The sequence below is a fragment of the Microcaecilia unicolor genome, chromosome 9 (genome assembly GCF_901765095.1).
Source record: "Microcaecilia unicolor chromosome 9, aMicUni1.1, whole genome shotgun sequence".
Taxonomy (NCBI): domain Eukaryota; kingdom Metazoa; phylum Chordata; class Amphibia; order Gymnophiona; family Siphonopidae; genus Microcaecilia; species Microcaecilia unicolor.
In genome coordinates, this window is record NC_044039.1 from 192,226,328 (window position 1) to 192,240,915 (window position 14,588).

Here is a 14,588-nt window from a genome sequence, read left to right on the forward strand (position 1 = left end):
CTTAAAGTCTGAACTGAATGGGAAATGGTTAGGTCATGCAATGCCATAAGATGAGAAACAGCATGAATATAATGATGCTGGAGGACAAGAAGTTGTGCTACTTAATCACCCCCTCCCAGTTTAAAAAAAAGCCACAAATAGAAAGCTTTATTAAGCAAACAGCTTCAATTAAACTGACCCTTCCAAAGACCCATTTTGATTTATAGTTTTTAAAAGAAAACACAAGAAGTTTTAAACAAAACATTTTTCTCAGATTATATATGTGACTGCACAATTCTAAAGGTAACATCTGATAACTAGATACACTCCATACATGATTGTCCTCTTGGGTTCAGCTCTGCTTTGGATCTCTAGCTTAGCTACTCTAGCCCATTCAAAGCATTCAAATAGAATCACAGAGTTATTTCCTGTAAGAAAAGTATTTCTGGGGAAGAACATAGTACTTTTTGAGCAATATTTTACTGGCCTAATATACAATGCACACACACAAAAAAGTTTAATTTCTGTCCTTACCTACTCTACCTGTTCTGGCTCACACCTACAGTGTGCAGCCTACAACCTTCCTGTCACAGCAGCAACAATCCCTTAAAGCATCCCAGAGACTCCTTGTCCTATTCTGGATCTGTAGTTCCTTTCCTGTTACTGGAATTTTATTGTAAACCGCTTTGATTTTTATTTGAAAGGCAGTATATCAAGCCATAATAAACATATCCAGTTTTATATGAAGCTACTGTCCAAACTGTGCTAACATTTTGTTCATCCTTCTCATGGAGTACTACTATACTGCCCCCAGTGGCAAAGTAGATTACTATTCAGAAAGCTGGGCACAGTACCTGACACCATAAAAGTAGATCTTCCCTACAGGAGCTGGAGGCTTTGGTACCTGGGCAGAAAGTTATAACTTTCCATACAAGCCTAAAATCAGTATAGTAATATATTTCTATTTTACATTGCATATAACTATTTTTGAGCCTAGAAACATTACAGTACCTCTTGGCCATTCTGGGAACCCACTGTGGCTTCCAGTGTTGATGGTGATGATACACTTTCATTTTTTAAGACAGCCATAACTGACAACTCAGGAAAGGTTAGCCTGATACCATCATCTGCTCCACCTACATTCCCTGGGGAGACCAGTCCATTTAGTTTGTTCCCAGGCACTGGCTTTTGCTGTGAAGAGTCCAGTTTTCCATGTCCAGGGTTAAGTTTATAATGCCGTGCTAATCCTCCTCTTCCTATATATGACTTTTCACAAGCCTCACATTTAAATGTTTTAGGCTTCAGATTATAACTTAAGGGACTGAGTAAGGCATCTTCTTGCTTTCCTTCATCCTCCTCTACACTTAGTTCAGAATAGTCATCAGAATCTGACAGACGCCCATCGACTAAATCCTCTGTTTTGATGAACTTGTAATCTCTAGCTTTATATTTTGGAGGACGTGAAATTCTCCCAGAGCGGGTTTTTATTTTCAAAGGCTTTTTTACCTTTAGCTTGTCCTTCTGTTTGTGCTCAGGACCAGCGGTCAGAGAACTGCTTGGAACAGCAGTTATATTTTCAGAGATGACAGTTGATACCATGGGGTAAATTTTCTCTCCATTCAATATCTTACCTATGGCTGTCTTCTTAGACACAGGTCCAACAGGGGGTAGGGGTCTCTGCACAAGGAGCTGAATTGAAGGATCTGAAGAACCACGTAAGAAAAACTGTTGCTGCCCACTTCCCGTAACAGGTTGTATCCGAATAATCTGAGGACCAAGAATATTCAGTCTTGAGGCAGTAGAATTTCCATTGATTGGCTGATTAATTTTTACAGTTTGGGGTTGAATTGTTTCAAGAGGCGGCATGAGTTTTTCTTTGCTTTCTTTTGGCTGCACTTTAATCCGAATAGCTTGTAACGGCTTTAAAAAAATGTAAAAAAAAAAAAAAAAAAGAGAGAGAAGTTGTTAAAGTCCATTTTTTTTTCTTTTTTAAGATTCTACAATTGATTATATAGCACTTAGCAATAACCAGCTACAGTGATAGACCTCCACAGGTCAATGTACAACAGTTTGATACCATATATATGTGGTTCCCAAACCTGGTCCTGGAGGCACCCCAGACAGTCAGGTTTGGGGATATCCACATGAATATTCATGAGAGATATTTGCAAGCACTGCCTCCACTGTATGCAAATATCTCATGAATATTCATTGTGGTTATCCCAAAAACCTGACTGGCTGGGGTGCCTCCAGGATCAGGTTTGGGAACCACTGCCATATATTGATATTTTTTGGAGAGGCCAAGCAGTTTCTTCCTATCCCTCTGGTGGGTTTCCAGCTCTCTTCCCATAACTCCTCACAATGTAACCCATAATCGTACTGTAACACACTGTATTTCCATCATTCACAATGTATTGGAAGCCACACTGAGCCCGCAAATAGGTGGGAAAATGTGGGATACAAATGCAATAAATAAATAAAACTATGGCACAGTACACCTCCTTTCAACTGCAGAGTTTTCACCACCCCCGCTTTTTGTTTTTAATAATAATCCACTATTTAGCCTTGTCATAGAGACCTTGGCCAAGATCAGAACATGCACACTGGTGTTCCAGACAATATGCATCATTGTTGTACAATGGCTGAAACTTCCTACTCCTGACAAGCTGTTGCTGACACTTCTTTCATAGCACCTTCAGCCTCTGCCAGCTGAGAGAGAGAGAAAAAAAGTTAACATTATTCCTAGCATAGAATACAAATTTACAAAACATATAAACTTCATTTGACTTCTCCAAATTAGACTTGAGGTTCTTAATATGCATGCTATAATTTCAATGACTTATTTTTGAACAGTGATCCATATCCTACCACTGCGCAACTCTTTCACAAATGGTCCCACTTTTCAGCTCTTACTGATATATGCAAATGAGGCCCTGCAATGAGTCTCTGCACATAGTCCCACAGGCCACCTGATCCATACTAAGTAACACTGTAAGCAGTTTTTATTTTATTTAGAAAAACTGCATAGAAAGGGTTTTAAATATATAAAATCATGCCACGAGTCCCAGCATAAGCTGGTAAGTCAAAAGCTACATCCAATCTTTAATTTGTTTAGCCCATGCACATTTCTGAGGGATGCATACCAGGATTTTATCTCAATTTTTCAATACAGATAATTCACCAGTGATAAAAGTCCATTCTTACCGATGCCACTATTCACTATGCATAACTCAGTGGTTTGTTTCAGAATAGAGATACCTTTTTCTTTACAGCATCCTTGTAAATCCTTGGTAGAGGATGACCAAAACCAAATTTGTGGATGAAATTTGCTACACAGTTTCAGACAAAACCAAAGCTGAAACTGTCGGTTCCCTGACAAAAAGCAGGCCCACCCCAGGCCTACCTTTTTTTTTTGTACAATTTTATTTTATTTATTTTAAACATTTCTATTCTGTTTTAATGACTTCAGTACTATGGAAAAAAATTTAATCATTATCTTTATTGGAGTTCTCAGCAATACAATTGAAAAATAAAGAAAACAGCCTGCATCCACAACCTGCAGGTGAAGAAAAACAATCAACAACATATAATTATTAGTCCACACACCTGAGACCTCCAGAACAATTTTTTCCACCCCCTCTCACGCTCCCTCCTACCTCCCCCCACCCCTGGTGAAACCCCTTAGGCTGAGCAAGCCCAGGCCTATCTTAAAAGCCCTGGTAGTTTAGTGGCCTAATCATAGTAGATGACAGAGAAAGACCTATACGGTCCATCCAGTCTGCCCAACAAGATAAACTGATACGTGCTACTTTATATGTATACCTGACCTTGATTGGTATCTGCCATTTTCAAGGCACAGACCGTAGAAGTCTGCCCAGCACTAGCCCCGCCTCCCAACCACTAGCCCTGCCACACAATCTCTGCTAAGCTTCTGTTGATCCATTTCCTTCTAAACAGGATTCCTTTATGTTTACCCACACATTTTTTAATTCTGTTACCGTTTTCATCTCCACTACCTCCCGCAGGAGGGCATTCCACCCACTCCCTCCGTGAAAAAAATACTTCCTGACATTTCTCTTGACTCTGCCTCCCTTCAACCTCATTTCATATCCTCTAGCTCTACCGCCTTCCCATCTCCAGAAAAGTTTTTTTTGCGGATTAATACCTTTCAAATATTTGAACGTCTGTATCATATCACCCCTGTTTCTCCTTTCCGCCAGGGTATACATGTTCAGGTCAGCAAGTCTCTCCTCATACGTCTTGTAACGCAAATCTCATACCACTTTTGTAGCTTTTCTTTGCACCGCTTCAATTCTTTTTACATCTTTAGCAAGATACAGCCTCCAAAACTGAACACAATACTCCAGGTGGGGCCTCACCAACGACTTGTACGGGGCATCAACACCTCCTTTCTTCTGCTGGTCACACCTCTCTCTATACAGCCTAACAACCTTTTGGCTACGGCCACCGCTTTGCCACACTGTTTTGTCGCCTTCAGATTCTCAGATACTATCACCCCAAGATCCCTCTCCCTGTCTGTACATATCAGACTCTCACTGCCTAACACATACATCTCCCGTGGATTTCTACTCCCTAAGTGCATCACTTTGCATTGAATTTTAATTGCCAAACATTAGAACATTCTTCTACCTTCTGCAGATCCTTTTTCATGTTTTCCACTCCCTCCAGGGTGTCCACTCTGTTACAAATCTTGGTATCATCCGCAAAAAGGCAAACTTTACCTTCTAACACTTCGGCAATGTCACTCACAAATATACTGAACAGAATCGGCCCCAGCACCGATCCCTGAGGCACTTCACCACTCACCTTTCCCTCAACCGAGTGAATTCCATTAACCACCACCCTCTGGCATCTGTCCGTCCATCAGTTCCTAATCCAGTTCACCACGTTGGGTCCTATCTTCAGCCTGTCAAATTTATTCAAGAGCCTGCTGTGGGAAACCGTGTCAAAGGCTTTGCTGAAATCTAAGTAGATTACATCTATAGCACATCTTTGAGTCAATTCTCTGGTAAACCAGTCAAAGAATGCAATGAGATTAGTTTGGCCCGATTTACCTTTGGTAAAACCATGTTGTCTCGGATCTTGCAACTTATTGGCTTCCAGGAAATTCACTATCCTTTCCTTCAGCATCGCTTCCATTACTTTCCAATAACCGAAGTGAGGCTTACCGGCCTGTAGTTTCCAGCTTCTTCCCTATCACCACTTTTGTGAAGAGGGACCACATCCGCTCTTCTCCAATCCCACAGAACCTCTCCCATCTCCACGGATTTATTAAACAAATCTTTAAGAGGACCTGCCAGAACCTCTCTGAGCTCCCTCAATATCCTAAGATGGATCCCATCCTGTCCCATGGCTTTTGTCCACCTTTAGATTTTCAAGTTGTTCATACACACTCTTCTGTGAACGGTGATATCCGCTCCATTCTCATATGTACTATTGCCAGTCAATCGTGGTCCTTCTCCAGGATTTTCTTCAGTGAAAACAGAACAAAAGTATTTGTTTAGCACATTTGCTTTTTTTTCATCATTATCCACATAGCAGTTTGTAGCATCTTTCAGTCTCACAATTCCATTTTTAGTCTTCCTCCTTTCACTAATATACCTGAAGAAATGTTGTCGCCCCTCCTTACATTTCTAGCCATTTGGTCTTCCACTTGCGCTTTCGCCAGACGTCTCTCTCTCTCTCTTGGCCTCTTTCAGTTTCATCCTCTTCTTGAGTTTTTCTGTATTTCATGAACGCCAACTCTTTAGATCAGCAAAAATGTACCTGCTCTAGAGCCCACCCCTCCAATACCTGGAAAAAGACGGAGGCAGTAAGGCAGGAGAAACACCTCCCACCTCGGGGCCCACCCTGCACAAAATGGCAGCACCCAGTCCCAACCCAGTAAGGATACCACCATTTTGTGCAGAGTGGACCCCGAGGCAGGAGGGTGGGAGGTTTGCTCCTTACCCTCCTACCTCCATCTTTTTCCAGGAACGGGGGTGGGGGAGGAGAGAATCACTAGACCACCAGGGCCATTGTTGCCTTTGGGGGAGCCGAGAAGTGGGCATGGGGGGAAGGGGGTCAGGGTCACTAGACCACTGGGACCATTCTTGCTTCAGGGGGTGGTCAGGGGTCCACTGGACCACTAGGGATTGCTTGCATGAGGGAACCAAGAGGGGCTGCAGGGTTCAGAGGTCCACGTTGGGTTGCGCATCAGGAGCTGTCAAATTAAATTTAAAGAATAGAGTCGCAAACAGAGAGCGATGCACAAGGGTCGCTGTTTGCAACTTGCTAAATTTTACCGAGGCAGTTGTATTTTACAGCTACCTTTTATGCATCAGGCCCCAAAAAAGAATCCCACCCTAAACTGAATATGCTATTTTTAAGCACTATAGATTTTTTTCTCCTCAGTTTCCTCAATTAAAAGATTGCATTTCTGGGTCTGCTCCATTTATGTTTAAACGATTTTTATTGGAATTTCAGCATTATACATCTGCTCAAAACACTGCACTGTGTATATTCCACAAACAAACCATGCTGTATGCAAACACTTAACATTAATCAACATCCAGAAATATTTTTAAATATTTTCTCCCCTATCCCTCCGATAAACCTCCCTCTTCCCCCCCCATAACATTACCAGACCTCTTACCATAGACTAGCCAGAGTACTCTATAGTCTCACTCCCCTCTTCCCCTGTTACCCACTCCCCCCCCATCTATGCCCCGTAGGGTCTAGACTGATGAACCCCCCCCCCCCCCCCCCCGGGGCGATGGATGAGAAGTATCTTACTTTAATAATGTTTACTGATAAATCTCTCCCCCCATTCCTGTGGACAAATATTACCCATATGAACCAGTCTACTGCATTACCACCTTTCCACCTGTCCCCTCCCCCCCCCCCCCCGAACTTTCCTCCATACTTCAAGGAACCCCTTTACCCGAGTCCCTCTCCGACCCTCTTATACTATTTGGGTCTGCTCCGTTTAACCCCGGACCCGGTTCTTCAGTTCCCACCAGGTCTATCAGATAGACAGCACTGTCAAGTTGCCCCCACCCCCCCCAGTAAGGGAAGGGAGTGAGAGTCAATTATTAAGTGAGAATACCTCATGGCCCTGCTAAAAGCCCTTAATTGTGAGGTTCTTAAAGAACCCTCTTGCATGCCCCCTCCACTCCACAGGCTGACGTAATACTGGGGTTCGATTCCCACTGTATCTCCTTGTGACTCTGGGCAAGTCAATTAACCCTCCATTGCCCCGAGTACAAAATAAGTACCCCTGTTTAATATATAAAGTACTTTGATTGTAACCACAGAAAGGCAGTATAACAAATCCTATTGCCTTTTTCCTTTCCCTTTTAATAGTTGTGAATAAATATTTGTGTCACCATGGTCCTAGTCTCAATTCTAGCAAAACAAAAAAATGAAGTCCTATACTTCACAGAAATGAGACTTGCTCAACTATGAAGGAAAGTTCATACGAATTTTCCCAGATTACTCGGCGAGTGTACAGAAGCACCGGCGATTCCATCCAGTGTGTACAACCCTGGCAAATAAGTTCGATTTATGCTTCTATACCCTGCAATATTGAAGATTCAACTGCAAGGCAAATGGAATTCTTCTGAGTCGGAGTCAGCGGCGGCTGCAGATTTTGTTAACAGTGTGGTAGAGAAGCAGGAACCGGCAACTGGGACTAGAACTGAATGGAAAGGATATAAATGCACGCGAGTTGGACTTAAAAGTAATGGTTGGTTTATGGTTGTAGAAGGGCATTGTGAAGTTTTTAATTTAATGTTTATGGTTAGAGGTGGGGTGTGGCGCGCATGGGGGATCGGGGACCCCAGCGGGAATGTGACAAAGCGATGGTATCGGATCCATCGGATAAAGTAAGGGTATGGAAGGGGGTAGGATGGTATCAAGGGAGGGCAGCATGCGAAGATAATAATGTCAAAAGGGCGAGAAGTGTGGGTAAATGGGTGGATGACAGTATGTGTATGCGAACTGGAGAGAGGAGTTGGTAACTGTAAAGATCTGGGGGCTGGCTGGGACCCCTGGATGTGGGAACAGGAGGAAACGCAAAGTGAGCTAACTTCAATAGGTAATGCCTCAATGTAGGATTACAACTTGGAACGTGGGAGGGATAACCTCTCCGATAAAACGTAAAAAGATACTGTCCCATTTAAATAGCCTCAAGATAGACATTGCATGCCTCCAAGAAACAAGGCTTTCAGATTTAGAACATAGTAAACTTAAGAAGTAGTGCTATACACATCTACGGGAAAGAGGAGTGAGGAGTGGGGGAGTGGCAGTCCTTATTCGCAAACATCTAGCTCACACCTCAGAAATTGTACTACAAGATACGCAAGGTATATATTTATTGATAAAATTATGGTTACAGGGGAGAGAAGTGTATTTGCTATCAGTTTATGCGCCAACTCCACAAGAGCCAAATTTTTTCCCACAGCACTTAAAGGATTTACTGCCAAACCAACATAAACTACTTATAATAGCAGGAGATATGAATGCCTTGATTGACTCAAAGATAGATTGCACGGGGGCAAGAAGTAGAGACACGATAGGGGGCACTACAAAGGGGATGCTTTCGACTTTTGCCACTTCATTATCAGTGGTAGACTCCTGGCGATTATTACACCCTGGAGAAAGGGATTACTCACATAGATCGAGGACAAGAATAGATTATATCTTTACGTCAGGGTGCATGTTCCCATGGGTGACTGAAGCAAGGATTGAGCAGGTGGTGATTTCTGACCATGCGCCAGTGTGGCTGGACTTAGAAGCCCCTGGGAATTACAGCACAGTGAGGAGGTGGAGATTCCCGAGGCATTTGATGAGAGACAAAGAGTTCAGGGAGTACATAGAAAAAAGATGGAAGGAATACTCCTTACACAATCAACAGCATAAAGCTAACCCAAAATTATTTGGGGGGGGCAGCGAAGGCAGTTATACGGGGTGATATCATTGCCTATGCAGAAACACAAAGGAAGAAGGTAGCTGCAGGCATTGTTAACTAAAAAATTACACAAAGCCAAGCACATATAAATTCCCCTACGCAAATAAATAGGGATAATTATGTGTCATTAAAGATAACATTGAACTCCCTAATACATGCGCAGACACAACGCCAGCTGGTGTTTCAAAAATATAGGTTTCAACATTATGGGAACCAGACGGGAGGGAGGCATGTTAGCGAGGCTGGTAAAACCTTGGGAAGGAAATCGGACTATTGCGGCCCTGAAGGATGAGTGAGGCATAGTAAAGAATCGTCCGGACTCAGTGCTTAGGATTTTACAAGATTATTTCCAAAAATTATACCAAGGAGAAGGGTCCCCGAACAGGAGAGCAGTAAATGATTCATTAGACAGGGCTGGAATGCCCTCAATATCGGCTAAGTAGTGGAACAGCTTAATGCCCCTCTATCAGTTAAAGAGTTACAACAAGCAATTAAAGGAATAAAAGCTTATTCAGCACCAGGGGGGGATGGTTTTACTGGGGAGTTTTACAAATTAATGCAAGTGTCCATAGTGGCGCCTTTACTGGAATACTACCAAGCGGTAATTAGGGAAGGGGAATTTCCGATCTATGAAAATTCAGCCTTGATAACTAATTCTAAAGCCAGGTAAATCATCAGAGGAACCAGAATCCTATCGTCCAATATCATTGATAAACGTAGATATTAAGCTATTGGCCAAGATCCTGTCTAGTAGGCTGAGGGAACACTTACCGGGACTGATCAGCCCAGCGCAGGTGGGATTTGTACCGAGACGCCACTCAGTACTGCATGTCAGGAGGGTTCTTCTGTCTATGGCACAAAAAGCGTAAACGGCAAAGAACCAGCAATGCTGGTTTGTTTAGACGCTGCTAAGGTGTTTGGCCAGGCGAAATGGGAGTTACCTGTTTCAAGTGCTGAAAAGTGTAGGCATTCCGGGGTGGTACCTAAGGGCAATAAAGCTCTATATGCTACCTTAGAGGCCCAGGTGTTGGCAAATGGTGGTAGAACCGAGCGTTTTGAGGTACGACGAGGGACGAGACAGGGGTGCCCTTTGTCCCCACTGCTGTTTGATCTCTCTCTGGAACCTTTAATTAGGATACTGAACAAATCGGAGGAGATAAAGTGAATGTGTATAGGAGGGGAGGAAGTAAAGGCGCTAGCATATGCAGACGACATTCTAACAGTTTTATTAGAAACCACAAATATCCTTGCAACATGTCTTAAGAGAGGTGGAGCAATATGGGAAGCTGTCGGGGTTTTCCCTTCATTTACAGAAGTCCTATGCACTGGCTCTGGATGACAAACTGAGGCAATCTTGGAAAGGAACTTTCCCCGCTTAGGTGGGAAGATAAAGCACTGAAATATTTGGGGGTACAAATTCCGAAAGGCCTAGCTTCCCTATACACCATAAATGTAAAACCACTTTTGGAAGAGACCAGTAGGAGGTTGTAGCTTTGAAGGAGCTTACCCATTTCACTATGAGGTCGTATTGCACTGTTTAATATGCTCTTAGTGCCTAAATGGGTACATATCTTCCAGCAACTTCCCCTGTTTCCGAGAGGCAGGGAGGAAAAGATATTGAATAGGATTACTACTACTACTAATCATTTATATACCCAGAAATACTTGTGGCAAGGCAAACAGCCCATAATACCTTTAAAGTTGATAGCTACACCAAGAGAATATGGGGGATGGGTCTATTAAGCATTAGCGCGTTGACAATAGCGTGCTCGATGAGGCACATAAATGACTGGTTTAGGGATACATCAGAATTTTCACTTACAGCGATTGAGACTTCCATGTACCCAGAAATACACTTTAGTTATCTTCTGCATTCAGGGGGTGGGGTACCGCCGAAGGTTTGCAAAAAGCACCCGTTGTTACACCCACTTAAAGCAACATGGAGGTAGATGTGCAGAAGACATTTCTTGGCGAAGGCCACTCCCTTATTGTCCATATGTAATAATCCTGCATTTCCTCCTGGGCAGGGAGGAGGTATATTCCTCAAGGGGCAAGAAAAGGAATAGTATATTTAGCCCAAGTAATAAATGAGGAGGGGCAGATGAGAGCATACTCTGAGCTACAAGAGCAATACGGTATTGAAAAGGGACATGATTTTGCATACTGTCAATTACGTCATTACATTTCAGCTCTGTTGTGGATAGATTTGACAGAGGATGTCTCAGAAGTGCTTACCAAGGGATTTGCGCTGGGATCTCAACAGTTAGTGCCACTGAAATTTCACCATCAGCACTTGAAAGATACAACAGAGTTGGACTATGCGTGCTTAGCACTCGGTTGGTCACAGGACTTGGGCTGTACAGTAACAGATGAGATGTGTAAAACATATCAAAAACCTGTATTGACAGAGAATGTCAATAGTCCAGAGGGAGAAGTTATACAAATTCTTCTTCCGGATGCACGTGTCCCCACGCAGAGCATACCGGGCAACAGTATCAGCAGAAGACCGGTGTCCAAAATGTGGGTGCGGTTTAGCCACCCTTGGACATATGTTCTGGAAATGCTCAGCGGTTAAGCAGTTCTGGAAACATATCCTGCAGGCAGTGGAAGGGATGTGGGGATGTACATTACAATATGACCCTATGTTACTTTTTAATAAATATAACTATACAGCAGAACCACCTAAAGGGTTAAAGGGATTTCTGCAGAGCCATATTTGTGGGAATAAATACTATTTTAGGGGCTTGGCTGATGGAGGGGCCCTCATTGGTACCCTGGAGATCACAACTGATACAACTCATGCGTTTGGACAGATGTGGGGTACATGCAATAGTGTTCAAGGAGCCCGATTTAGAGAAAAGTGGGAACCTTTATGGTTAACACTGCCATCGAAAGGAAGAAGTTATATCTTGAACCACCTTTAAGACCGCATGCGGGGGAGGGAAAGAGGGTATTAAGTGGGTTAAGAGGCGAGGCTGCGTGGACGGGGGGGGGGGGGGGGGGAGGAAGTGGAGGGGGAGGTATAGAGAATAATAGTGATGATGTAATAGCAAAGTGAAGTTGTATTGTTGACTGTAAATTTAGTGTGATGAGAATGTATAAATCATCATCAATAAAAATGATTGAAATATAATCACTATTTGCTGAATTGAAGGCTGGCTTTGGTTCTTGATTACCTTTTCAGCTTGAAGTTATTCTCACTGTAACACCAGTCTAAGCATTTTGGACTCCTGACACAGGCTGTTGAGCAGAAACACTGTTGTAATAAAGGCTGCTCATCAAATTGCACATCAGCTTATGTGTCTTTGCTCCATCCTCTGTTCACCTAGTCCCAATTCTAACAGAGCTGAAGGCTGAAAGTAGAAGCAAACTACCAAGTCCAAAATAATAACAAAAACAACAGACACACGCACATACACACAACACTTCTAAATAGCAGATTCTGAATGTGGCTTATTAGCAACACAACAAACTCCTGCAGCAAAACATATTTTTTCAGAAGATACAAATGTTTCAAATAATATTCTGTATGTCAGAGGTCAGTAGCGGCCCAGAACACAGTGCTTATCTAGCCCCTTTAGGTTTATCAGTAGCCACTCTTACAAAAAAATTAAACACGTAGAACATAGTAACATAGTAGATGACGGCAGAAAAAGACCTGCACGGTCCATCTAGTCTGCCCACTATAAACTCATGTGTATACCTTACCTTGATTTGTACCTGTCTTTTTCAGGGCACAGACCGTATAAGTCTGTGCAGCAGTATTTCCCGCCTCCCAACCACCAGTCCCGCCTCCCATCACCGGCTCCGGCACAGACCCCGTATAAGTCTGCCCTCCCCCATCCTAGCCTCTCAACCACCAACCCCTCTTCCCCCTGCCACCCAATTTCAGCTAAGCTTCTGTGGATCCATTCCTTCTGCACAGGATTCCTTTATGCCTGTCCCACGCATGCTTGAATTCCGTTACTGTTTTCAGAACCACATACAAGAGACCATATGGCCTGTCCAGTGTATCGTGCACTAGAAATCACCACTGGAAAGTAAAAAATATTTCGATCTAAAGAAAAAAAACAGATATCAAAGATACTACCCTTGAAAAACCTCCACCAGCGTATTACCATATATTTTTGACCTGCTTATATTATGCTGTTTTTTTTTAATTGGCAAATACAATATTCCTAAATGAACCAGAACAATGGTACCCACGAGTTTGGTTATTATTACATGACTCAGTTTATGTTTCTACTGTCTTGTCACAATACTCGACTCAGCTTCTTCCAGTTGTACCCTACAAAGCAAGGCATTTTCACCAACTCGTATCTACAAACCACAAGAAAACTTTCCGTCCACTTGGCCTCAGAGCACGCTATTTCAGAGTTACCTTGTGCTGTAGGAGTCTGGTCGCCGAACTGATTTTGTTTTGTTCCTGAGCCACTTGCTGAGCCACGTTCTGCAGCTGCTGGGCCGCGTTCTGCACCACCCCCGTGGCGGCCGCAGTCAAGCGGGGCACGACCACGCACTGTCCCGAATTCTCTATCAAATCCGAGGCCTCCACTCGCTTCTCGCGGTTCCGCTTATGTTCTTGCGACTTCGTCACTTGCTCAATCACCTGTTGCAACTCCTCAGGTGCCAGGGCTGCGTGCTGAATAAAGCGAGGCGACTGCGTCTCCAATATCCGAACACTTCTCTGCTCCGGCACTTCCACTAGCTGCTCCACGAGACCATATTCCTCTTCCGCCCCCAGGCCGCCGCCTTCCACCAAGGTGCCGTCCGGCTGCACATAAATGATGGCGTTGGTCAGAGTCCCCTGAAATCCAGCCACGCCTTGTACCTGGTCCTGGACGCCTGCCGTCCTCAGTCCTTCCATGGCGGAGGAATCTTCAAAGGCACCGACCAGCAATCCCTCCCCGGTGGCCAGAGTACCGAGCAAATGGGCATTCTTCAATACTGCCTCATGATCCCCGGTCACCTGCACGAATTCAGGAATACTATGAACTTTGAACTGCTTGGTCAGGAGGTCCAGACCGGAGCTGCCCGTAACCTGCCAGGTGTGGTGCTCCACACCGCACGCTGCCTGCACGCCCACCGCCATGCTCCTGCCGCTACCCTCCCCCACTGCGCCCGCCATATTGCAGGCAAGTCGGCGGCGGCCTGTGTGACCGTGACTAAAATCCGAAAATGTTCCCGCGATTTTTTTTTCGGATGCAAGGAGCGCCAAAAACAATAACGCGGCTGCAAAGTCCTACAAACTCTTCACGGACAGAAAATAACATACGGGCCGCCGGAACCTTGCACTGCGCCCTGCCAAGACGTCACTAACCGTAACTGCAGCTGCGTGCGGCCTGTGCGCGCGGGAGAGGGTGCTACGGATGCCGGAGAGCATCAATATTTTCCAAAAACGCTTTTTTTTTTTTTTCTTTTTTTCAGGATCAAGAGACAGCGTATATTTACAAGTATCTGGCTGGCTGGCTGGCTGGCTGATTGATTGATTGATTGATTGATTGATTGATTGTTTGTTATAATAATAATAAGTTTAAACTTGTCACATGTATGTGATTCAATAGAAAACCTACACCATCACATTAAGACTCCTTAACTCTTACATAGTAATATGTTAATTTAGAACAAACCTCTTACT

At 43.8% G+C, this 14,588-nt stretch overlaps 1 protein-coding gene across 1 annotated transcript in view; it reads right to left on the reverse strand.

Moving 5' to 3' along the window:
* ZNF839 (zinc finger protein 839) overlaps positions 1-14,388 on the reverse strand; it is a 56,075-nt gene extending 41,687 nt beyond the window's left edge. The window contains exons 1-2 of the mRNA XM_030214540.1: positions 13,332-14,388; positions 991-1,899 (exon numbers count right to left, since the gene is read on the reverse strand). Coding sequence (XP_030070400.1) covers positions 991-1,899; positions 13,332-14,078 — 1,656 coding nt within the window. The 5' untranslated portion in view covers positions 14,079-14,388. The remainder of the gene's footprint in view (positions 1-990; positions 1,900-13,331) is intronic.
* Between the last annotated feature and the right edge of the window lie 200 nt (positions 14,389-14,588).